Source organism: Rousettus aegyptiacus, unplaced genomic scaffold (genome assembly GCF_014176215.1).
Source record: "Rousettus aegyptiacus isolate mRouAeg1 unplaced genomic scaffold, mRouAeg1.p scaffold_m13_p_5, whole genome shotgun sequence".
NCBI classification, from domain to species: Eukaryota; Metazoa; Chordata; class Mammalia; order Chiroptera; family Pteropodidae; genus Rousettus; species Rousettus aegyptiacus.
In genome coordinates this window covers 55,024,413-55,051,504 of record NW_023416308.1, presented here as the reverse complement: position 1 = coordinate 55,051,504, position 27,092 = coordinate 55,024,413, and the positions used below count along the sequence as shown (strand labels likewise).

Here is a 27,092-nt window from a genome sequence, read left to right as displayed (position 1 = left end):
CCATTGGTTCAAAATAGATGTGTTTTCTAATATGGTAGTCCTTAGCCAGGCTATCGAGCACTTAAGAAGTGGCTTAGTCTAAATCGAGATGTGTTGTAAGTGTAAAATACTCAATAAATTTCAAAGAGCTAGTACAGAAGAATATAAAATATCTCAATGTTACAATAATATTTTAATCATGTTGGCTTATGTTATTAAATTAATTTCACTTTTTTTTACTTAACATGGTTAGTAGAAAATTTTAATTTATGTAGATCATAATACATTTCTATTGGACGGCACTGGTCTAGAAAAATATACCTGCCCTTAATTTTATCACACTAAGACATTAGAGCTTCATCAGAGTATATACAGAAGTAACATGTACTATAAAATATTATTCTCTCTAGGAAACAACTCTCTCCCCTGTAGGCTGGGTTAAAAATCTCCTTCATGTTCATTTATTGTCCGTGTTTGACTTTATGATAGTGCTTATCACATTGTATGGGATTAATTTCTTGGTCTCTTCTGCTAGTCTGTAAGTTCCTGAAAGGGACTGTTTTTATCTTCTCTGTCCTTAGAATTTAAACACATGGTTTGTACTCCACGTTTCTTGAATGAATGAAGTAATTTGTTCAAGGCCATATAACTCAAGAAGCAGTAGAGAGTAAAGCAAAACCTGTTTCATTTTAATGCCCAAGTTTTATACATTGTAATGTATTGCATATATTCCAAAGATTAGAATAATTTTGAGCAATCATCTTTTAAAAAGTATATATTTTCAGTATTTAATATAGTTTAATATAATAAGGTGTGGGGAGAACTCAATTTTCACCTAAAGTTTTGTTTATTGTACTTTTATAAAGCTTTGGAATAATTCTACTACTGATTAAACTGGTCAGTTTCCCACATCACTGTTTTCTGGTAAACCACAGGAAAGCTGTCCTGGACCTGCATCAGCTTTTTGGATTCCAGAAATCTTTTCTCTTTTCCTCCCTTGACAGGAAATATATATAGGAAGAACAAGGTCCTCTATGTCTTGTGTTCACCTTCATGAATTATTGACTCTTTTTCTCTAATAATAAGTTTTTTTCTTTTGTTATGAGTTGGAGGACTTGCAGGGGGTGGGGGGACAGTTAAAAAAAAGTGTACAAGGTGGCAGTAGCACATCACTGACCTTGATTTTGATGGTGCTTGACAGACTGCCTGCAAGGGTTAGTCTCTTACAGCAGGTGAGCTTCCAAAGAGGTATGGAGTCACTACCAGAAGGGAAAGATGGCAAGGGAACTTTAAGGCAAAAGGGGAAACAGAAAGAAGGCTTACTGTCCGGGTGATGTTGCACAACAGCTAGATGGTGAGTCTCTGAGTCAGGGAGTTCCAAAGAACAGGATCAGCTTGGGGTCTTTAAGAACCAGAGGGTTTGTCATTAGCTGGTGGATGCTAGGTATGAAAAACAGGCAAGCTTTTAAATGGCTTAAAATATGTTTATTTTATGGGATATACTTAAAGCAATTAGATGTGTAAAAATTTAAGTTTGACAAAGGGAAGCTTTTGAGCTAACGGTCCCAGTCTGTCATGAGAACATTAACACAAGGCTAATAGTATATAAGGGCCATCTTTAAACCCATTTAAATAAACTTTTAACTCATTGATTTTTGAAATTGGAGCTGCAGAGATTCTAATTTACATTAAATAATTAAAGTTCACTAATTAAGGTTTTAAGTAATATTTCTGAAATTTTAAAAAATAAGACTTCAAATAGACTTTTAAAGGCTGTCACGAACATTCATTTCCCACAATGTAGCTCTAAAAATCTTTTCCATACTTTTCTTGGTCACATCCTATGTAAGATAAATTAAACCAAGTGAACCTATTGAAAAGGTTTTATGAAGGAAAAAAATCCACTGTTAAGACAGATCTATTAAGTGATTTTTTTCAACAGATGAAAAGATGTTTGTAAATATCTACAAGTTGGGGAAGGAAGTTGTGATATTGTCATAATTTTCAAATTCTTAATGTGTTGGGTTCTGCTCATTTGATTTAAAAAAATGAAATACTTCAAAAACTGCAAAGTATACATTTCACCTGTATACTGAGGGGTACCAGAATATGCCGTCCCAAAATGTGCCTCTTCGGCATATGGATTATTTTGAGCTAAAGGCCACTGATAATCATCAGCATGAAAAGCTCTAAAAACAGGATATATTTCCTTTCCTAAAGGAAATATACATTTGTTGGCCTAAGATTTAAAAAAAACAAAAAACAAAAAACAAAACTTAAGCTCCAATAATGACAATAACTGCAATGGGTTACAACTCACAAAATACATTTAAATCACTGGATTCATAATGATAGCTGTTCACTTTTAGGGTTTTTTATCCACCAGGAATGTTTCAATATTTTAGGTAAAGTTCTAACTTTTCCATTACAATACATGTTCATCGAGCATTACTTGAGTAGTTCATCCTTTTCTCACTAATATGTAATAGTAATGTCATATATCAAATTCATATATATATGAATATATATTCTATATAAATATGTGTCTTTTTGGAGTCCTTTATTTGTCCATTCTTATGCTAATACAATACTGTCTTAATTACTATGGTTTTCTTAACAACGTTATCTGGTGGACAAGTCCCTTCAACCTTTTTTTCTTAAAATTGTCTTCAATCTTCTTTCCCTTAAAATTGTAAACATTTCTCTCTACATAAATGTGAAAAATATTAGGATAGCAACCTCAGCAGTAATAGATCTTATTTTTAAAAATCACCATCAACTCCACACTGAAAATATGAAAAACACTAACTGAATAAATTAAACCTCGAACTACAAGGTTATACAAGATCAAAGTTATAAATTAGTATTTATTATATCTGAACGTTATTACATACTTTTTTGGGGGGAAATATCTAAGGCTTTTGAGTTTTTAAAATTCTAATTTCCCCCTATACTGAAGTATATTATGTTAATTTTTGGTCTGGACAAGAACTGAAAAAGAAAAATAATCTTTAATTCATAATGAACAATTCTTACTCTATTATTTTCCCACATATATAAGGAAGGTTCTGTAACTTTCCGAGAAACAGTGACTTGAACTAAACGCTGAAATACTCGTATGCATATTTGCTAGTTTTTAGTCATTGGGAGCCATGGCATTTCTTTTCTCTGTATCACAAACTGTTACAAATACTTTCTTTTTACTATTAACATTGGAACAGAAGAACTCCTGTTCTGTGGCTGATTGATTGGCAGGCAGAAATGACAAGGACAGGAAATGGGAAATGGTGCTGGGTCTTGGAATTCCCCGGCTGCCTAATTAAGTGGCTTGTTATCTGGAAGTTTTTGAAATGATTGCCCCCTGGAGTTCCCCTGAGAAAAGAAAGCATCTGATTTCATTGACAAAGGGTGTCTTCACAGCCCATAAATTAAGAAGTTCGCTGGCTGCAACACAACAAACATTTACTGCACGCCACTACTTTCGTGGCACTACTGGGGGTGGGGGGACAAAACGTCCATGACTAGCAGCACCAAGATTTCTTGCAATTTTCCATCAGTTAACTAAAACTTCATTGATAAGTGGGCTCCTTTGTAATTTGCATACCGTTTTATATACACACATATATAAATGTATACAATCTATATTAGTCACATTCAGAAAAAACATGAGTGAAGCCTGGTCTGATATACCGTCCATGGTTCTAGCAATGAGCTTCTGAAATGCACTTTTTCGTGCATTCCAGAACAGACAACCAAAGTTTAAAAACAAATAAATTTAAAAGTAAAAGATACACTGGTCGATTATAAAAGAGGTATATTTATAATTCCCAAAAGATTATAAAACCAACCCTTCAAAATTAATCTTCTGATGCTGTTCTACTTTGCAACACTTCGCATTTTTCAATTTCCATCGCCAGCTGTTGAACGTTTGTTACACAGCTGAGTTCTGAGGAAAAACGGCTGTAACTGTTTAAAACGGGCACAATTGTTTAACTGAAGCAAAAGGTTGACTCCATCCTCAAATGTTGTCATCTACGACAAGTGGAGGCGTCACACTAGAGGAATTTGGCTAGTAGATAGATCAAATAACTGAGGTGACGCGCAGAAAAGGTGCAAAACGACCCGCGCATGGGCGTTTCCGCAGGATTTCCCAAGATTCAAACTCGGCTCACGGTTTGCCACGTCCCCCTCGGGAGAATGTTCGGAACAGGAAGAGAAAGACACGTCAAAAGTACTCAAACCGCGAGAATAAATAACAAAATACCAGGTTGTTGGGATTGGTCCCGCCTCAGTCCGCGGGTTGACCAACGGCCCACAGCTGGCCACGCGCGCGGCAGCGCTCCGCGACCTCAGACTCCCCGGCGCCTCGCGCGGCGGTGACGCAGTCCCGGGACCGGCGCGCTGACGTCACCGCGCGCCGGCTTGTTCCCTGTGAGGGCGGGGCGGAGGGGGCTTCGGGAGCGCTGAGCCGGAGCTGGCAGGGGAGCGTCTCCCGCTGGCGTCGCTCCTTTCGGGAGTGTGGAGGAGGTCGCCGGGCCGTCGCGCCGTTACTGGGTGTGCTGCCCTTGCAGTGAGGTGAGTGCAGCTGCTTCCGGGCCCGGACAGCGCGAGGCGGGTTGGGGTGCGCGGGCCCCCGGGGCTCACTTCCCAGAAGCTGTGGCCGGGCGGGCCCAAAGAAGCCGTGGCCTGGGCCCCTGTGCGCGGCGGGTCGAGGGTCTCAGTGGGCTCTCTCTTCTCGTCGAAGCTTTTATTTAATTAGGAAGCTCCAACTTCAAGAGTTGCACTCTAAAATAATTTTTGAAAATTGACCTGTTTGTATACTTGCCCTGGCCGCCGCCCACTTTTCCGGCCTTTGGACTTTAACCAAGATGTTGTCTCTTAGAGTGTTTGCAGGGTTTTCAATATAGCCCTCGATATTCCTTTAATTTGTTGAAACGAAAACAGTTTTTCTTTTCATATTTAACGAAGATCTCATATTTAAGATAGTTTCAACTGCGTTTCGTCTGTTGTGTGCTGTGTGAAATAACTGCGAGAAATTAACGGGTAAATCCCGTAGTTGCTCTTTTCCATTGTATCCCTCCACCTTGTTACAATTCGCGTAAAAAGGGCAAAATCCACAGTACGGTACTTGTGGATAAAAGTTATAAGATACGATATCCAGTCCTGGTGTAACGAAAGCATTCATGCAAGTGGTCGTATTCCCAAGACCAGTGTTTTCACAGGCCATTGTGCTACGTTATATTTTTGAGGTGCTTTATGTGGTTGTTTCTTTGAAATTGGGAGGGAATGATAGAGTTTAAGGATTTATAGTAATGAGTGCCTGATGCATTTTACTTTACAGATCAGTTTGCCTAGTCCTGGAGAGACTTGAAATTAAAAAATAACCTTACTGTCTAATTGTTGCTCTACTGTTGCTGATGGGTATATAGTGCCTTTCATTACTGTCCATTTTTGCCTCTAGCAAACTGCCAGAGATATTAGCCTTAATATAAAAAGTTGTCACCAGAAAAGGGGAGGAGACCAAGGACAAAATATTTTCCTCTGAGGAAATTTCCATCTGTTTTCTAAGTTACATGTTTAAAAAGAAAAAATATATGTGTATCTACAAACACAGTGTGCTATGGGGGCTACGTTGCATTTATTTTCATTAAAACCCTTTATAATTAGAAAGTTTTGGTGACACATTGCTGGAATTAAGAGGTATCATCTAAAGTGTAAATAATTTTTAGACTTTACTGGATGCATTGAAGAGTCTATAAATTCTGTTTACCTTAAAAATGGTTTTCTAAAATAGGGTTTTTTTGTTTTTGTTTTTTTTTCAGATTTACAGCCCTGAAGAGACTACTTTTTCCCCCTCATTTTTTTTTTTTTTTCCTACTGAAGCAATAAATCCCATTATGGAGACCCAGAAACTTTATAAAGGGATATAGTTTGAATTCTGTGGAGTGTAATTTTGTGTATGAATTGTATTTTTAAAATATGAAGGGTTTTCATAAAGAAGGCTAGTAAGTAGTATTAATTACTGGCACATTATGCATAATCAGTAATTCTTTTGGTAATACAATATTTTATTAGACATTCGTAATAACACTAGAAAAGACAAGCTATATTTTGATAAATTGATTTATCTTTAGTTACAAAATGAATGATACAGATGCATGATCCTTAAGACAGGTTGATTTTTAAATGCAGTGTAGAAAGTTTCTGCTGTGGAAATTCTATTAACTAGTTTTTGGAGAAAGTACCTTTGATTGATCAACTATAATAAAGTGGTATGCCAAGTTAGGAAGAAAGACAACATGATACTATAGGAAATGGAAACAGATAATAATTAACAAAGATAGAAAAATTAGCAGTTTCTAAGCTTTAAGCAAAATTCACTTCTCTTGACATCGTACACACTGTAACAGGTATAGGTTCAACAAAGCTTGTGTGTTATCGTTCCCAAAAGTGTTAGCTGAAACTAATATAGTCCACTTTAGTAAAATCCGGAGATAAGCTGTGTGAAATTAGCCTTTAGATAGTGTGCCCATATGAAGACCTTAATTCTTGTTTATTAGATTAACAAGATTTTTTTTTTTTGATAATCGCATTAAAGTACTTGTAGGGGAAGAAGCCTGCATGTAGTTTTTTTCTTATAACAAAGTTATTCAGGCTTTGTAGCTTGTAACCAAAAGCAAATTAAAAGTATAATTTCGGTACTGTATAGTTGTTTAGAATTTTGAGAATATAAACCTTGAAAAGTCATTTTTTTTTTAACATTTTCAAAGGTGTGTCAATTTCTTTCAGGCCATTAGGTTAGTATTACACCGAAGAATGAGCCATTAACACTTGAGTTACCTAAAAGAGTTAATATAATCTCAAACAGTACTAAAGAGTATTTTGGTAATTTAGAAGAGATATCCATTCCACCTGAGTGTAAACTCAGGTGCAAATCCAGTAAAGGAGGAGTGACTTTTACATAAGTAGGAGCCTATCATTTGATTGTTTTTTATAGTAAAAATCTAGTGTGAAGAGATGAGAAATATCATGTGAAGGTTTTTGCCTATCAAAAAGTAAAATCACTCATGCACAAAACTACCTCCCAACGACTTGTCCCAGGTCCCTCATATCAAAAATATTAACAGTATCATGGAAGATAGCACGATCCTGTCAAATTGGACAATCAGCAACAAACACAAAATGAAATATGACTTTTCATGTGAACTCTACAGAATGTCTACGTATTCAGCTTTCCCTGCTGGTGTTCCTGTCTCAGAGAGGAGTCTTGCTCGTGCTGGTTTTTATTACACTGGTGTGAATGACAAGGTCAAATGCTTCTGTTGTGGCCTGATGCTGGATAATTGGAAACAAGGAGACAATCCTATTGAAAAGCATAAAAAGTTGTATCCTAGCTGTAGCTTTATTCAGAATCTGGTTTCTCTTACTAATTTGGAATCCACCTTTAAGAATATTTCTCCGATGAGAAACAGTTTGACACATTCATTATCTCCTACTTTGGAACATAGTGGCACATCCAGTGGTTCTCATTCCAGCCTTTCACCAAACCCTCTTAATTCTAGAGCAGTTGAAGACTTCTCCCCATTGAGGACTAACCCCTACAGTTATGCAATGAGTACTGAAGAATCCAGATTTCTTACTTACCACATGTGGCCATTAACTTTTTTGTCACCATCAGAATTGGCAAGAGCTGGTTTTTATTACATAGGACCTGGAGATAGGGTAGCCTGCTTTGCCTGTGGTGGGACACTAAGTAACTGGGAACCAAAGGATGATGCTATGTCAGAACACCGGAGGCATTTCCCCAACTGTCCGTTTTTGGAAAATTCTCTGGAAACGTTGAGGTTTAGCACTTCAAATTTGAGCATGCAGACACACGCAGCTCGACTGAGAACATTTATGCGCTGGCCATCGAGTGTTCCAGTTCAACCTGAGCTGCTTGCAAGTGCTGGTTTCTATTATGTGGGTAAGATACAAACTAATATACAGCTTTACATTTTATCTAATTTATTTTGATGTACATATTAGAATGTGAATTCATTTTAGTCTTTTATTTTCTTAAGGTCACAATGATGATGTCAAATGCTTTTGTTGTGATGGTGGCTTAAGGTGTTGGGAATCTGGAGATGACCCATGGGTAGAACATGCCAAGTGGTTTCCAAGGTAACTGTTTTTAAAGGTATTCTACACAAAACTGCTTAAAGAAGTAGGCATGCTTGCATGGTTAAGTTTACATCTCAATATAACAAAGCTTCTCTTACACCACTGGGGAATTAGCCTTTTAAAACACCAAATTTGAACTTTGATTCTTTTGATGAAAAATATGATAGAATGTTCTGTGTACTCTTCTTTTGTAAGACATGTATTCAGGATATGGTTTTACTTGACTCATTTACAATTATTGCTGTACATTTATTTATATAATTTCCCATTTTGCTTTAAATAAGACTTAAGGATTACAAAGATATGTAAAATAGAACCAGAAGAACATCAGAGTTAAGAAGGTTAAAGGAAAACAAGAAGGTACCTAAAATGGATTTAGGAATAAGATAAATATAAAAATGCATATAATAAAACCTGATTGTTAAGTCTGATTATAATTGTATTTTTTTCTGTGCAGTTTTATCTTGTGATGTCATCTATCTCCTTTTAGTCACTCTCTTGCAGTATCCTATTTTTAGAAAGAATTTAGAGGCAGTGTTGTTAGTAGAAATAGAATTAGAAATTGTTTTTTTTTATTGAGTAGCTATGTGAACTTGGATAAGTTGTTTGATGTCTTTGAGACTGTTTCCTCCTCTTCAGTAAAATGAAGGGGTTAAATAATTTGTTTAAATTGTGATCAGACATACATGCCTAAAATTAACCATTTTAACCATTCTTAAGTGTATATATTTCTGTGGAATTAAGTACATTCACATTGTTTAGTAGTCATTACCACCATCCATTTCCAGAACTTCCCAAGCTGAAACTTGTACTGATTACACTAACTCACCATTTACCTGGCCCCTCAACCCCCGGCAACCACCATTCTGCTTTCTGTCTCCATGAAATTTGACTACTCTAGGTACCTCTTTTAAGTGGAAACATGTAATATAGATAATGTTTTGACCTGTGAATGCCTTTCACAATAATGAGGAGTCCCTTAAACCTCTTTAGGAAATTAAAAAATCTCTTTGTCATTTTTGCTTAAGATAAAAAAATTTGAAGTAATAAATATTTTATTATGGATCAGTATGTTGTTAAAAGTTGTGTTTTAAAATTGAATCTTTAATATTCAGAATATATCAAGGTAAATTTTGACTTTCACTCTAAAACATGACATATATTTTGTTTAAATTTATGTAGGAAAAAACATGTTTTATTGTCAGAATTTTTAATGACATGTTTGCTTTTATGGAGTTGTGAACATGTAATTTGAAATTAATACTGTATGAAAAAGATAAAAACAGTTTTCTATATGCAGTGTTTGAACTGCCACATTTTGTCTTTTATAAAGCAAAACAAAATCTTGGTTTATTGTCGTAATTTGTGTTTTGTTTTAAATGGTTAAATAAAGGAAAAGGCTTAGGAGTGCTTTTTTGCGAACACTTCTGAAAACAAATTTTAATTGTGATTGTCTTTAATTTTAGTAAAGGAAAAATCAAAATTGATAATTTTATCAGTATATTTTAACATATTTCATTTATCAAATATTTGGGTGCCTACTGGATACTATTTTAGATGCTGAGGATATATATAACAGTAAATAAGACACAAAAATCCCTGTCCTCGTGGACTTTATTGGCGGAAGGGGCGGTCAGGGTTTATTATACTTCCTGTCTTTAATCATTATTACTATAAATCAGTTCCAGAAAAAAAAATTTAAAGTATAAAGATCAAAACACAATGACAATTAGTTGTGTTGTTTGGGTGGGTGATAAACTTGTCTTGAGAATGTTTATAGGATCTTTACTAAATTCTACCCATTCACCAGTTGAAGTATATTTGGGTTGTTTCTGGTTTGGAGCAATATGCATAAAAACTGCTCTAAACATTAATAAACACTTGCGGACACATGTGTTTATTTTTGGGGGTAAATACTTGTAGGTATTATTGGTGGGTTATATGGCAAGTTTTGTTTTTAACTTTATAGAAACTGCAAAATTGTCTCTAAACTGGCTGTACCACTTAAAATGTTAAATTTCTACCAGCAGTGTGTGAGACCTCCAGGTTTTCAACATTCTTGACAGCACTTGGTATTGTCAGTCTTTTTTTATTTTAGCCATTTTAAGAGATGTGTACGTAGTGGTATTTTACTGTGATTTTAATTACCTTAGTTTTTAATGATGGTAAGCTTCTTATTTGCCATCTATACACCTTTGTGAAGTGTCTGTTCAAATCTTTTGCCCGTTTTTAGTTGTTTTTTTAAATTTTTGCAAGTTCATAATGTACTCTGGATACAGTCCTTCAGATGTGTTTTGCAGACTTTGAGTCAGTGGCTTGTTTTTTCATTTTCTTAACTGTCTTGATGAACAGAAGTTTTTAATTTCGTGAATGTCAGTTTATCAATTTTATCTTTTATGGATTATGCTTTTGGTGTCTTATCTAAGAAATCTGTACCTAAACTAAGGACAAAAAAGATTTTTTTCCTGTGTTTTCTCCTAGAAATTATGTTGTTTTACATTTTACATTTATATATGATTCATTTTTAGTTTATTTTTGTATATATAGTATGGACATAGGTTGAAGTTCATTGTTTTTTGCACATGGATATCTAGTTGTCTAGCACAATTTACTGAAAAACAAAGGAATGAAATGGAAATGGATGTGATGTGAACTTCCTAGTAGTTTGAAAACAAGTATTTGGGAAAGCTGTCACATTATGTATAGGTGAAAAGATGTGATTCATTATTTTTTGGAAGAAGGGTTTGTGCTTCAAATTAGTTGAAGAGTGGACAGTGGGTAAAGATTAGCAGTTGTTATATTGCGAAGATAATATTTTAGGAATACTGAATTATAGTTTCTGAGACTGTGTTAAGCCCCAAAGTAAATTGTCTAGAATAGCATTTTTCAAGCTTCGGTTTGTGATCCTTTGTAGGTCAAGACTTTTATTGTTGTTATTGTGTAATTGGAATTAAATAGAAAATATCAGAATGCATCAACGCATAGTAAGAGTCTGTAGTGTTTTATAAGAATTTTGTTCCCATTACATATGTATGTGTACTAGGTTGTGGCTTAAAATGTTTATTCTGTGGGATACAAAGAGTTTGAAAGCCGCTTTTCTAGAATGATCAGGTTATATTTTTGGTATAAAACAAACAAAAAATTTTTTTCTTTTAATGTTCAGGTGTGAGTTCTTAATACGCATGAAAGGACAGGAGTTTGTTGATGAGATTCAAGCTAGATATCCTTATCTTCTTGAACAGGTAAATAACTTTTTATAATTGGCAACATCAGATTCTCCTAAATAATAATTACAAAAATATCATTAGAAATGATATTTACATCTGTTTTATTATAGTTAGGTTTTGTAAGCGTATTAATGACATTTAATTTTTATTTTTGTAACTACCTTGTTCAAGGCTTTTTAAAAAAATTATTTTTTGAAAATTACTTAACATGGTACTTACTATACAATTTGTGGTAGAGTTGGAGGAGGGTCTTTAGTGTCCCTCCATCTTTTTCAGAAAAATAAACAAAAAATAAGTTGTCAGGAAATTGTAACCTCTGAGGGTGATCTGGCTGAAATATGGCTTTCTGAATGGAATGAGAAGTCATTAATGCTTTTTTCTACTTTCCTGAAACTATAGAAATACTTGAATTCAATTTGGAAGTAGATGAAGTTTGAGGAAATTTTTATGATGATTAAGGTATAAAACAAAGCAAAGCAAAGTATTATATAAATCACCTAGTTTTCAAAAGAGTTGTACATTACTTAAGGGAAACTTATCATAATTTTGCTTTGTTCAGGTTGTTTGAGATTTCTGATTTTACCTATTAATTTTTCTCCTGTTTGATAGCTGTTGTCAACTTCAGACACTCCTAGAGATGAAAATGCTGATCCACCAAGTATGTATGAAAATATATAGAATGGAAATTTTTATAAGAATGTTAAGAATGAAAAATATGTAAATAAAGGATTTCTGAGGTTATAGGAAAAAAGGCTGGAAAGTTAACTAATAAATGTTATGTGTCTATTAAGATTAATGACACCGTTAGAAGATTCTTGGAATTATACTATTCTTAAAGTGCTGACATTCCAACTGGGGAGACAAAACACATGCAAAAGAAAAACTGATAATAGATAGTTTAAAGAATACCAATGAAAGGTACAAATAAGCCCTCCAAGGAGGAAAAGTTATTTGCAATAAGCTAGTATGTTTGAAAAGTCCCAGTTCACATAGGATTTAAGAATTGGGGCTAGATGGTAGGTACTTGTCAGGTAGATAGTATTATAGTGCAAGGCTAGGAAATATATCTTCTGGTTAGTATTTAATTTTCACCACATCTGACATTTAGTTAATGTATTAATGTACACATGTTATGGTGTCCAAAATAATGAAGATGGTAGTACATTGTTTTCTGCACTAATAATGATTAGGATGGGGTGGTCTGTTCTTGGCACACCACTTCAAAGAGGGATACTGGCAAATTTGTAGCAGAACCAGAAAAAGGTGAATAAGATGTATGAGAATCCTACAAACCATGGCTCAGGAGGATTGTTGCGAATTTGGTTGGCAGTAGCTACTTGGAAAAGAAAAATAGTTACATGGATATATGATAACTATCTCCTGTATAATAGAGCTGGAAAAGATAAGACAGTAGTGCTGACTGTTCTTACTTTAAATTTATAACAACAGCTTTCTAGTGGGCTGTCCTGCAATCCTACTGCAGTACCCTAATAACAATCACTTTGCTAAACTTCCAAATGACTGTTTCACATTTTCTCCATAAGTTTCTTTTTTTTTAGGCAAGGCAACCTTTGGTTGACCTCACAGATTGCAAGGACCTTGTCAGCTTACAATCCCTTATTTTATTTTATTTTATTTTTTTACGCCTACAGCACCTGGTCTTCCTAAGTGGTCTCCTATCCAAGTATTAATGAGGCCTGACCCTGCTTACCTTCCGAGATCAGACGGGGTCGGGCTTGTTGGGGTAGCATGGCCATAGAGTCTTCATAAGTTTCTAACACTCTCTTTCTTACCTTAGTCTTAGCTCATAACTTTATTTCACTGAGAAAAATAAAAATCAAAAGAGAACTACTTAATCTTCTCACCAGCAAAACCACCAGTCTACATAATGTACATATACTCTGCTTTCTGTGTTTTTATGAAGACTGCATTGTCCTTGCCCTTATCTAAGTTCACCTCTTCCACTTGTCCTCTTTCCTCTGAATCTCATCCCCTAGTGTCAACTTAAGAACTTTGCTTTGGCAGTAGTCTACCCTATCTTACATCATAAATCTTTAAGTTAGTCTTGAATCATTTATTTCAGCATACAAACATACTATTGCCAATCCTAACAAAACATTTCCATGAACTTATGTTGCCATCTGACAGTTGTCTCATTTCTCTGCTTCCTTTTACAACAGAAAGCCTAGGGAGATTTATTGTGCATACTTTATTCTTCATCTCAATTTTTTCTGTAACTTGTTCTGTTAAAAACTATTCTTGTTTTTGTCAACCAATGTCACCATAATAAAAAGATTTTAAAAAAGCTATTCTGTCAGTCACCACGAACCACCATCTTAGCAAATTCACTACCTGACCTGTTATCCACATTTGAAGTAGTTGAGTGTTTCATCCTCCCCCCCAGCTTTATTGAGATATAATTGACTTACAACATTGTGTAAGTTTAAGATAGACACAGGCATAATTTGATAACACATCGCAAAATAATTACCATCTTAAGGTTAGTTAACACATCGGCCACCTCACGTCATTTTTTTTTTGTGGTGAGAACATTTAAAATTCTTGTAGTAACTTCAAAGTATTCAGTACACTATTATTATAGTCACTGTGGCGTATGTTAGATCTGTAGAACTTATAACTTATTTCTCTTAGAAGATCCATCCATTTCATCATAGTGGCAGCATGATGCCACTATGGGTAAATAACATTCCACTGTGTGTATGTGTACATATAGTCACATTTTTTTTTAGCCATTTGTTTATTAATGGACTCTTAGAGATTGTTTCCATGTATTGGCTGCTACGAATAATGCTGTAGTGAATATTGGAGTGCAGATATCTCTTCAAGATAGTAATTTATTTTCCCTTAGATATTTACACAGAAGTGGTATTGCTGGATCATATGGTTCTATTTTTAATTTTTTGTGCAACCTCCACACTTTTTTTTTTTTTTTTTTTTTTTTTTTTTTGGTGCCGACACCTGGGAACAAACCCTTTACATAATGGCTGCTCCAGTTTACATTCCCACCATCATTGCACAAGTGTACCCTTTACTCCACAGCATTGTGAACACTTATCTCTGGTCTTCTTCTGATAATGGCCATTCTAAAGATGTGAGATGATATCTCATTGTAGTTTTGATTCGCATTTCCTAGTGATTGTTGATGTTGAGCATCTTTTTATGTACCTATTGGCCATTTGTATATCTTTAGAAAAATGCCTCTTCAGGTCCTCTGCCTATTTTCTAATTGGGTAGTTTGGTTTTTTTGCCATTGAGTTGTATGAGTTCTTATATATTTTGGCTTTTAACCCCTTATTCTGATACATAGTTTGTAAATATTTTCTTCCATTCTGTAGATTGCCTCTTCAGTTTGTCGATGGTTTCTTTTGCTGTGCTGAAGCTTTTTAATTTGATGTAGTCTGACTTACTGATTTTTGCATTTGTCGCTGGTGCTTTTGGTGTTACATCCAAATAATCATAGCCAAGGCCAATGTCAAGGGGCTTTTCCTCTCTGTGTTCTTCTAGGAGTTTTATGGTTTCAAGTTCAAAATCTAAGTCTTTAATCCATTTAGAGTTAATTTTTATGAATAAGATAGTCTATTTTCATTTTTCTCTATGTGAATATCAGTTTTTCCCAGTACCATTTATTGAAAAAAACTCTCTTTTATCCACTGAGTATTCTTGGCTTCCTTGTCATGTATTAGTTTTCCTTATGTATATGGATTTATTTCTGGGCTGTATTCTGTTCCCTTGTTCTGTGTGTCTGTTTTCATGCCATTACTATACTGCTTTGATTACTGTAGCTTTGTAATACAGTTTAAAATCAGGACGTGTGATGCTTCCAGCTTTGTTTTTTTTCCTGAATCTTGCTTTGGCTATTTGGGGTCTTTTGTAGTTGTATATGAATTTTAGAATTATTTTTTCTATTTCTGTGAAAAAGTACCATTGGAATTTTGATGGGGGTTGCATGGAATCTCTGCCTGGTTTTGGCAGTATGGATATTTTAACACTATTCTTTCGATCTATGAACATGGGACATCTTAAGTATTATGTCTTTTAATTGAGGTGTAATTAAATTGTATTTTACTCTTTTATGCTATTGTAAATGGGATGGTTTTCCTTTCAGGTATTTCATTGTTAATGTATAGAAGTATAAGTGATATTTGTATTTTGATTTTTTTTATCCTGCAACTTTACTGAATTTGTTCTAATAGTTTTTTTTGGTGGAGTTGTTAGGGTGTTCTTTATATATATATAATCATGTCATCAGTCATCAGAGGCAATTTTAGTTCTTCCTTTCCTTCTTGGATGCCTTTATTTCTAATTGCTCTGGCTAAGACTTAAAGTACTATGTTGTATAAATGTGATAAGAATGGGCACCCTTGTCTTATTTCTGATCTTAGAGGAAAAGCTTTCAGTTTTTCACTATTCAGTACACTGTTAACTATGGGTTTGTCATATATGGATTTTATTATGGCGAGGAATGTTCCTTCCGTACCCAATCTGTTGAGAGCTTTTATCATGAAAGGGGACAAATTTTCTCAAATGCTTCTTCTTAATCTGTTGAGAGGATCATATGGTTTTTATTCTTCATTCTGTAAATGTGATTTAGCATGTTTATGGATTCGCATGTGTTAACCCATCCTTGCATCCTAGGATAAATCCAACTTGATTATATGTATGATTCTTTTAATGTGCTTGCTGTTGAATTCAGTTGTTAATATTTTCTTGAGAATTTTTGCATCTGTATTCATAAGGATATTGGCCTGTAGTTTTCCTTCATTTAATGTCCTTATCTGGATTTAGAATCAGAGTAATGCTAGCCTCATAAATATGTATAGTATTTTCCCTCCTCTTTAGTTTTTTGGAAGAGTTCAAAAAGGATTGGAGTTAATCCTTTTAAAAATCATTAGTAGAATTCACCAGTGAAACCATCTGGTTCTGAGTTTTCTTTGTTGGAAGGTTTTTGATTATTGTTTCAATTGTCTTAGTTGTTATTGGTCAGTTCACATATTCTATTTCTTTATGATTCAATCTTGGTAAGTTGTATGTTTCTAGGAATTTGTCCATTTAATTTATACTATCCAATTTGTTAGCGTTAGTTCATAATAGTCTCTTATGATCCTTTGCATTTCTGCTGTGTCATTTGTAATATCTCTTTCATTTATAATTCGAGTTCTCTCTAGATTAGTGTAACTAGAGGTTCGATTTTGTTTATCTTTTCAAAAAACCACCTCTTTAGCTTCATTTTTTGCCCTATTCTTTTTACAGTTTCTATATTATTTCTGCTCTAACATTATTTTTTTCCTTATGCTAACTAAGTCTTAGTTTCTTTTTCTAATTTTTTGTGGTTTAGGGTTAGATTGTTTATTCGAGATCTTTTTTCCTATTGTAGGCATTTATTCCAATAAGCTTCCCTCTTAGAACTTGCTTTTGCTTCATCCTCTAAGTTTTGGTATATTGTTTTTGTTTGTTTCAAATTATTTTCTGATTTCCTTTTGACTTCTTTGATCCATTGGTTGTTCAGGAGTGTGTTATTTAATTTTTCTGTTTGTGACTTTTTCAGTTTTCTTCCTGTTGTTGATTTCTAATTTTATCCCATTGTGGTTGGAAAAGATACTTGCAATTTCAGTATTCTTGAATTTGTTAAAGCCTGTTTTCTGACCTGTCTTGAAGATGTTCCTCGAGAGTTTGAGAAGAATGTGTTTTTTGGTGCCATTGGATGGAATATTACATGTAAGTCTGTTAGGGCCATTTGATATATAGTGTTATCCAGGCCCACTGTTTTTTTTTGTCAATTATCTCCTGGATGACCTATCCAGTGTTGAAAGTATAATATTGAAGTTTACTATTATTGCTCTCTTATGTCTCTCTTTAGTTCTATTAATATTTGCTTTATATATTTGAGTTTCCTCAGTGTTTGGTGCATATATATTGAGAATTGTTATGTCTTGTTGATGAATTGACCCCTTTATCACTCTGTAGTTAACTTCTTTGTCTTGTCACTGATTTTGACTGAAAGTCTGCTTTATTCGATGTTAAGTGTAGCCACTCATCTCTTTTGGGTACCATATTCATGAATATCTTTTTCTATTATACCTTCACTTTCTGTGTTCTTAAAGCTAAAGTGAGTTTCTTATAGGCAGCATAATGATGGATCTTGTTTTGTATTTGTTTTTGTTTTTAATCCAGTCAGCCATTCTGTGTCTTTTTATTAGAGAATTTAGTCTGTTTACATTTAAACTAATTATTGATAGTTAAGGACTTACTGTTATGATTTTAATTGTTTTCTGACTTTTTAAAGTTTCTTTTTTTTTTTTTTTGCTGTCTTCCTTTTCTGATAAGTTTTTCTTTGTGTTTACAATGAGACTTACATAAAATATCTTAAAAATATAAGTTTATTTTAAGCTGATAACAGTTTACATTCCATCATATAGAATAATTACATTTTCACTTCTCTTTACACCTCATTTTACAATATGAATGTTAAATGTTACATCTTTTCATGTTCATGCATTAGCAAATTATTGTAGCTATAGTTATTGTTGTCTTTTAATATTTGTACTAGAGATAAAAGTGATTTGCACAGCATTATTACAGCATAGGGTGTTCTTATTTTGACTATATATTTACCTTTACCAGTAAGTTTTATACTTTTATATGTTTCATGCTGTTAACTTAGCATCCCTTCATTTCAACTTGAAAAAATCTGTAGCAGTTTTTGTAAGGCAAGTCTAGTATTGATAGACTCCCTCAACTTTTGTCTATCTGGAGTATCTTTATTTCTCTTTCACTTCTGAAGGACAGTTTTGCAATTATTCTTGGCAGGTTTTTATCTTTTAGCACTTTGACATACCAAGTCAGTCACTTGTGTCTTGTAGGTTTTCTGCAGAGAAATCTGATAATAGCCTTAGGGGGTTCCCTATTTGTGACAAGTTGTTTTTCTCTTCTTTCAAACTTCTTTCTTTACCTTTGACTTTTAACATTTTAATTATGTGCCTTAGAGTAATCCTGGGGTTGATCTTGCTTGGGGTTTTTTGAGCTTATTATTCCTGGATACCTATGATTTGGGAAGTTTTCCTTTAAAAAAAAATTATTATTTCTTTACTTTCTACCCCTTTCACACTCTCTTCTTTTGGGACTCCCGTGATGTGAGTGTTCATTTATTTGATAGTGTTTCATCATCTCATAGGCTTTCTTCACTCTTTTCATTCTCTTTTCTTTTTGTTACTAATAACTAGCTAATTTTAAATGCTCTGCCTTCGAGTTCTCTGATTCTTTCTTTTACATGACCAAGTCTGTTATTGAATCTTTCTATTGAATTTTTCAGTTCTGTCATTGTATTCGTCAAGCTTCAGGATTTCTGTTTGGTTCTTTTTTATGGGTTTTTATTTCTTTATTAAACTTATAATTTTGTTCATGTGTTTTCCTCATTTCATTTAGTTATCTGTTGTTCTCTTGAATCTCATTGAGTTTCTTTAAGATGATTATTTTTGTTGTCAGGCAAATCAGTTGTCAGACAAACCATAGCTTTCCATTTCTTGGATTGGTTACTAGAACATTATTAGTTTCCTTTGGTGGGTCATACTTGCCTGATTTGCATGATACATGTCACCTTGCCTTGTGTCTCTGCATGTGAAGGAGCATGCATCTCTTCTATTTTTTACAGACTGGTTTTGGCAGGTAAAGCCTTTCTTCTGTAGGGTTCCTAGCTGACAGAATTGCTTCGGGAATTGCAGTCATGCTTGGTTGAAGCTGTTACAAGTCGCTATTGCTGAGTCTGTGATGGGATCCATGGTGGGCTTGTTACCAAGAATTTGGGCTGGTATGGATCATGTCTGGTCCCTTGGTGGATGGGACTACCTCCAGGACATTGTTCAGTAGGCTGTTGTTGGGACAGTGGTCCGCTTCAGTGTCCACAGTTGGGCTCCAGACAGTGGGCCTTTTGCCAGATATGCAGATGAATGTGGCTCCCTCTAGGTCCCTGGGAGGGCTTTTGTCTGGACACTGGATTTGTCCCTTGATGGGCAGGATGGACTCTGGACCATGGCCGAGAGGGGCTGGAACTGAGCCCCAGAGCTATTTCAGGTTCTATAGCCAAGATTGAGGTCTTGTAGACCTAGCTCTGGAATCATGGATGGGCATGGCTCCTTTGAGGTCCCTCAGTGGATTGGAATGCCCCCTAACTGTGATTAGAAAGACTGAAGTTGTTTTAGGATCTCTTGAGGTACAGACACAAGTGTCTCCCACCAGGTCCCTGGGCTAGCAGTACTGCTGGTGGACTGGAGCTGAGAGGGGCTAGAGTAAAGTATAGGACAATTTTAGGACCTCTGAATGCTATTGGGAGTGTCACTTGTTGGGTCCCTGTGCCAGCAGGACTGTGGACTCCGGCTGGAATGGATTGGAGCAGTCTGGTGGGTTTACCTCCAATGGCTCCTGGACCATGGCTGGATCCAGTTCATAGGCAACTTCAGTGTCCACAGCCAGTACTGAGGTCTGTATGCCTTTTACCCAGAGCAGGGTGGGCCTGGCTCCTCTCCATTCTCTTGGTGTGTGGTGTTGGTGACAAGACTAAGTTAAATGGGATTATAGCCAAGATCTGAGGGGTATGAAGTTGTTTCTGAGTCTGTAGGTAGGACCAAGATCAGTGGTGAGTCACCTGCTTGGTTACTGGCCTGTCTTAAGACAGCTCTCCTTGGTCTTGGATTGCATTTAGGTTTCATATCTTCTGGCTGGATCTCAAAGCTCCCACAAAGGCACCTTATCCGTGGATGGATTTCAAATTGTTTTTGATGGGGTATATGAACAGGAAAGATCTTATTCGGTAGTCTTGCTGACGTCATTCTCCTTCATTTCTTCTTAAGACATCTTTTCTTGGCTTCCCAGACACCACACTCTTGGTTTTCCCCTATTTCCCTGGTTGATTATGAATAGTCTCATTTAGTGACTACTTTTTCAAACCTCTAAGGCCTTTCATTTCTATAATATGCCCCAAATCTTACCACTTTTCTACTTTTCCACTTCTACCAACCTAATCCAGCCTGCCATCACCTTATGTTGTAGTATTCTAACAGGTCTTCCTGATTCCATTTTAACTTATTAAAGTTTATTAGCAAGCTGCCAGAATCATCTTATGAAAAAGAAGTCAGGTTTTATTAGTCACCTGCTTAACACCCTCCTAGAATAGTCTGGCAAACTTAGAATAAAATACAAACTTTTCTCAAGGCTCTATATGATGTGGGCATCACCTTCCTCTCTCACTTTCATCACCTTGTTTCCTGAACATATCAAGCTTTACTCTTGGCTTAAGGTTTTACACTTGCTGTTTTCTTTGCCTAGAAGACTTCTTTTAGATAGTCCCATAACTCACTCCTTTTTATCACTCAATTATTTGTTCTAGTAGCATTTCTTCAGACAGGGTTCCCACATACATTTGAGCAAGGGAGCACAGTACATACACATTGTAGCCATTGCATATTTATGTTTATTATAACAGTTTTCCAGCAGATGGCAGTAAAGTGTTTTGAAGAATGATGTCTTTTTGTAATTTTCACAGAGGGCCATATTGGCTGTCATTGACTCTCTTGCCAGAAAATTTCCATGATCACCCTATCTAAATTGTCTTCTTGCCTCCTAGTTTGTTTTAGTCACCTTATACTTGAGAGCATCTGTCACAATCTGAAATCATATTATTTGTTTACTTCTTTAACCATATATATATATATTTTGTGAACTAGCCTATTTTACTGTCTCTGTTACTTTTGCTGCTTCATCTTTCATTTTTTTAGATTCTGTCCATCTTCAAGTCAAAGCTCTAATGCCACCTTTTCCATAAAGTCTTTGTTGATTTCTCCTACTTTCCTGGCTTAAGTTAATTTCTTACTTGTAAATTGTGTAGCATATTGGTTTCTAAAATAACTTTACATCAGAATCATTTAAAAGATACAGATTCCTATGCCCCATCCCTACTTTTTCATTAAGCAGCTCTGGAATATAGCTTGGGAAGTTGTATTTTAAAAAAAGTACAGCATATTATTAAACCCCAATTTGATCCTGATCAAGTTCAAACTTTTGTTGGGGTTATAGATAGTTGGTGCATCTCACTCATCTCCCTTACCAGGATATATAAGCAGCATGAGAGTAAAGACGGTGTCATAGTCATTATTTTTCCACATATTTTTATATTTGTGGAATTTAACATTGTTACATGTGTTTTCAACTAGTTGTTCATTTTGGACCTGGAGAAAGTTCCTCAGAAGATGCAGTCATGATGAATACACCTGTGGTTAAAGCAGCCTTGGAAATGGGCTTCAGTAGAAGCCTGGTAAAACAGACAGTTCAGAGTAAAATCCTAACAACTGGAGAGAATTACAAAACAGTTAATGATATTGTGTCAGCACTTCTTAATGCTGAAGATGAAAAAAGACAAGAGGAGAAGGAGAGACAAACTGAAGAAATGGCATCAGGTATTTGGGAATGTTAGTCCACTGCATTATTTCTCAGTGAGGCTCATAGGACTATCTTATATGTTGCAAGACAGTTAGCATCCTTGTCTGTCCACTAACTCCAGGTAGTCCCAGTCATTTCCAAACTGTACATGCCCTTCTTCACTGTGGGCAGTGGACCACCCTACTTGAGAACCATTGACTAGCTTTTTTCTATATGCTTATTTTCCAGTAATGTTCCCCGATATATGTTAATCAGAGGACTTTAGCATAACCCCTTTTTTGAGCTATATTTTTTAAGACAAATTTAAGTTCTGAAAAAGCAAGATTTTAAAGTTGAATGTAAGTCTTATTTCTCTTTAAGTTTCTTCAAATCATATTCCTAATATGGTATTTGACTCTCTAATCCTTGTAAGTGATCCTGAAACAAAAAATAGAACTGATGATGAAATCTTAGGGCTTGATAAAAAGCCCCTGTCTAACCCAATGATAGGGAACTGATTTTGGTTTTCATCTAGATTATGTTAAGTCTCAGATTTCCCAAAACAAGTCTTTTGAATAATCATTCCTTCGACAAATATTTATTGAGCATGAACATTTGTGTCAAATACTGTGTTAATCATGGTGCTTGCTCTCAGCTTGTAGACTAGCTCTGGAGACTAGTATGTGAAAGATAGAGATAAAGAGCCAGCAGAGGTTAAGGTTGCATATACAGTGTAAATTGGGGTACATTAATTGAAAGACACTCTCTCTGTTTAAGCTTATAAGTATTAATAGGATTAGTTTAAGGGAACCTTACTGTGTGGCCATGTAACAAAATGTTTAAAACCTGACTTCTAAATTGAGACAGATTTGTCTTTAAATCTTGGCGCTCTCACTTACCAGGTTGGCAATTTATTTAACCAGACTTCAGCTTTCTTATCTTTAAAATGGGGATAATAATAGTGCATATTGCATGGAATTAAATGAGATGTTTCAAATAAAACAGTTTAGCACAGTGCCTAGCACATCAAAAATTTTTGCTAAGTAGATTGGTTTGGGAAGTGGGAGGGGCTTAGTGAAAGAAAGGCCCTGAGCAGAGTGAAAACTTTTAAGGGTTGTTAAGCAGTAATAAAACACAGGTTAAATGAATTCACTATAATCTTGTAACCATTGTTTTGTTACTGTCTCTTCGTGAGGCTCAGAGAATAATCTTGAATTATGGATTTGAAATTATGGAATTCTCAATAGACATGGTCAAAGAAAGAATAGGGAAGAGTTTGGGGTGCTACTTAAAAGATCATTATAACGCCTGACTGGTAGCTAAACTAGAATTGGAAGTAAACGAAGCTGGAAGACAGCTCTTAATAGTGGAATTGGGAATGACATGTTAATGTTTAAAAAGGTGGATAACAAATTTGTTACTGAGGTCAGTTATTAAGGTAAAAGGATAAATTGTGATCAGAGAAGGGACTTTCATAGTTTTGAGTTGAATAGAGCATTTAACTTCTAGAAAGAAGTAAAAGGGGAAGGAACATAGACTTCACTTTTCACAACTTAGTTCTCATTAAACTTATAAATGTAAAGATTTTTTTTTTTAAGGCCAAAAACAGGCAGTTAAATATAATGGAGATTGGGACAACCAAAAGAAGGAAGTTTCTGAAAAATACCTTGGGAATCCATGCCTATATTCCATATTTATGGAATATAGGAAATTTAACTATGAATTTGATGTGATTTGAGGTTAGAGGAGAAAACATTTACTTTTAAAAAAAGATTAGGGTTGATTCATATGCAGTTTGTTTTTTTTAATTGGTATAAACCTAGCCATTAATAATAATAATACCAATAATATTAGTACCAAAATAATATTGGTAGTTGTATACCAGATATTATGCCAAATACTTATTTATTCCTTACAACCTTTTGAGGGAGGTACTATTATTATCTCTATTTTATAGATGAGGGAACTAAGGTATCTGGAGGTTAGGCACACAGCTAGTACGTGGCTAGGCCCGCTTGGGGATCTCTATCTGTCCTGACTTTATAGCTTAGACTCTAACACCACAGTACAGTAGTCCCTCCTTATCCATGGGGTATACATTCCAAGAACCCCAGTGGATGCTTGAAACTGCAGATAGTGCTGAACCTACATGTACTATGTTTTTTTCCTGTACATTAATATCTATGTTAAAGTTTAATTTATAAATTAGGCACAGTAAGAGATTAATAACATTAAACAATAAAACAATTATAATAATATACTATATTAAAAGTTATGTGAATGGCTTTGTGGCCATTATTAAGTAAAATAAAGGTTACTTGAACACAGCACTATAATTCTGTGACAGTTGATCTGATAACTTAGTGACTAATGTGTGGGTAGCATATATAGCATACATACACTGGACGAAGGGATGATTCACATCACAGCTGGAACAGAGCGAGATTTCATCCCCCCACTCAGGATGGTGCTCAGTTTAAAACTTATGAATTGAATTGTTTATTTCTGGAATTTTTCATCTGCTATTTTCAGACTGTGGGTAACTTAAACAACAGAAAGTGAAATCCTGGTTAAGGGAGGATTACTATACTGCTTGCTTCATAAGCATGGAGTTGAAAAGAACACTAGGAGATTTGGTTCCTCAACTTATGTGACCTTGAACAGGTTACTCATTCTTTTTTGAGTCTTTTTCTCCCTATTCGAAAATGAGCAGTCATACCTATCTTGTTTAATTGACAGGATCTTTATATCAAATAAGACAGTTTACATAAGAAGTACTTATAAAAGTAAAGTGATATGTATATTTTTGAATTAGGTTTTCATTCTCTTCGAATGAATATCCAGAAATGGAATTGCTGGGTCGAATGGTTCATCTAATTTTAGTTTTGTGAGGCCTCTTCGTACTGTTTTCCACAGGGGCTATACCAGTTTGCAGTCCCACAAACAGTGCACAAGGATTCACTTTTCTCTACATCCTCACCAACACATGTTCTTTGTTGACTTGTTGATAATAGTCATTTTGATAGGTGTCAGGTGGTATGCCATTGTGGTTTTGATTTGCATTTCCCTGATTAGTGATGTAGAGCATCTTTTCATACATTGATTGGCCATCTATATGTCCTCTTTGGAGAAATCTCTTTTCATGTCTTCTGCCCAATTATACCTCACATTGTAAGGTATAAAAATGTTGAATCACTATATTGTACAGCTGAAATTAATCTAACCACTATAAGATTGTATAGCAATTATACTTAAATTAAAAAAAAAATTTAAGTAGTGACATAATGCAAATAGAAATTAGTATTCCATGAGAGGAAAGTACAGAGGTGGGCAATTTTTACTGTCTGCTAACATTCTCTGCTTGCTTTCAACAGAATAAAGAAAAAACAAAATTCTAAGCATGTAAATATATTGACTTTAAAGAGACAAAAAACAGACCTTACATGTACACTATATAATATACCTTAACTAAGTCTTCTGGGAGTTTCCAAATGACAGACATTAATGTGCAAAGAAGTAATTTTGTCCCTCTTTTTAGTAGGAGTACTTTAAAATCTAATGGATTTTCTTTCTTTTTTTTTTTTCAAATGAAGATGATTTGTCATTAATTCGGAAGAATAGAATGGCTCTCTTTCAGCAATTGACGTGTGTGCTTCCTATTCTGGATAATCTTTTAAAGGCCAATATAATTAATAAACAGGAACATGATATAATTAAACAGAAAACACAGATACCTTTACAAGCAAGAGAACTTATTGATACTGTTTTAGTTAAAGGAAATGCTGCAGCCAACATCTTCAAAAACTGTCTAAAAGAAATCGACTCTACATTATATAAGAACTTATTTGGTGAGTTGGTAAAAATTTTTTAGAAATCCTTGGGATAATGTTAATCTTTGTATTTGACAAACAGTAAATCCAATTAGCAAACTATAGTCTATAATTTAACATGTTCTAAAAAAAACTTTTATTGCCCAAGTAGTATGGCTAAATATTTTCTGAAAATATATACCTAGAATCTTTGTTGTTCAATAGATAATAGATAAAACAAGATAGGTAGTGGTTAAGCAGTGTTGTATTTGGTAAAGTGATGCTTTTTGTATGTTTATCTTTCCTCAGTGGAAAAGAATATGAAGTATATTCCAACAGAAGATGTTTCAGGTAAAACAAAAAGACTTAAGACCAATGTGAAATATTACCTGTATTATTATTTTTTTTTAATGGGAGGTAAAGTAGGAACAGTTTCACTAAAGTTTTGTTGTTGTTACTAGGTTTGTCACTAGAAGAACAATTGAGAAGATTGCAAGAAGAAAGAACATGTAAAGTGTGTATGGACAAAGAAGTTTCTATTGTATTCATTCCTTGTGGTCATCTGGTAGTATGCCAGGAATGTGCCCCTTCTCTAAGAAAATGCCCTATTTGCAGGGGTATAATTAAGGGTACTGTTCGTACATTTCTCTCATAAAAAAATAGTTTATATGTTAGTTAGCCTTTATGTAAAAATCTTTAAAATATTGTTGAACATTTGACGCCATCTACAGTAAAAAAGGAATTATTGGTTTTTTAATTCGTAACGTGTTCTACTCTGCTTTAGTACTAGTAATGTTGTTTCCAAAAGTAATTAGTATTGTATATTAAATTTAATCTTAATCTTTGTTTATATGAAAGGGAAGATTTATGTTTGGGCTATTTTATGTACATGCGTGAACACAGAAATTAAAGTCGTCTCAGTGCTATTATGTATAATTTCAGGAGTGACTGAATTTGTTATTTCTGAAAGCTTTGAGTACTACAATATAGTATAGTTTAAAAACTGGAAACTAGGAACTCTGGAGTTTATCAGTTATGGTGTCAGATTTTCTTTGGTGTTTTTCACTTATGTAGTAAAATAAGAGTTTTCCTTTAACTGGTAAATAAGCTTTTCTCTGATTTGTGAGAAACATCTTAATAAAGTTCTTTAAAAAGACTACATCATCAATTTTTTTCTTGATTTAAAAAATAATTTTAATATGTCTTTATAGGGTTATAAGGATTAAATGAGATAACATACACAAAGCATAGTACCTGTCACGCTGTAAGCATTCAAATGCTAGATATTAGATAAAAATTAGACTTTTGAAACAAATTACTAATATTTTTAATTAAAAGTATTAGGGTAACATTCGTTAATAAAATCAAATAGGTTTCAAGTATACACTTCAATAATGTCATATGTCTATTACATTGTCTTTTCACCACCCAAAGTTAAATGTTTTTTAATAGTAACATGAGAATTCCTTTAGTTAATATTTGTCTA

The 27,092-nt window shown here is 34.5% G+C and overlaps 1 protein-coding gene across 1 annotated transcript; it reads left to right on the top strand.

Annotated features, from left to right (window-relative positions):
- The first annotated feature begins 4,397 nt into the window (after positions 1-4,397).
- BIRC2 (baculoviral IAP repeat containing 2) lies at positions 4,398-26,765 on the top strand. Its single transcript, XM_016133992.2, has 9 exons — positions 4,398-4,554; positions 5,802-7,945; positions 8,043-8,142; positions 11,306-11,384; positions 11,979-12,027; positions 21,593-21,835; positions 25,391-25,645; positions 25,916-25,957; positions 26,068-26,765. The coding sequence occupies exons 2-9, from the start codon at positions 7,111-7,113 to the stop codon at positions 26,259-26,261; spliced, it is 1,797 nt and encodes a 598-aa protein (XP_015989478.1). The 5' UTR covers positions 4,398-4,554; positions 5,802-7,110; the 3' UTR covers positions 26,262-26,765.
- The last annotated feature ends 327 nt before the right edge of the window (positions 26,766-27,092 follow it).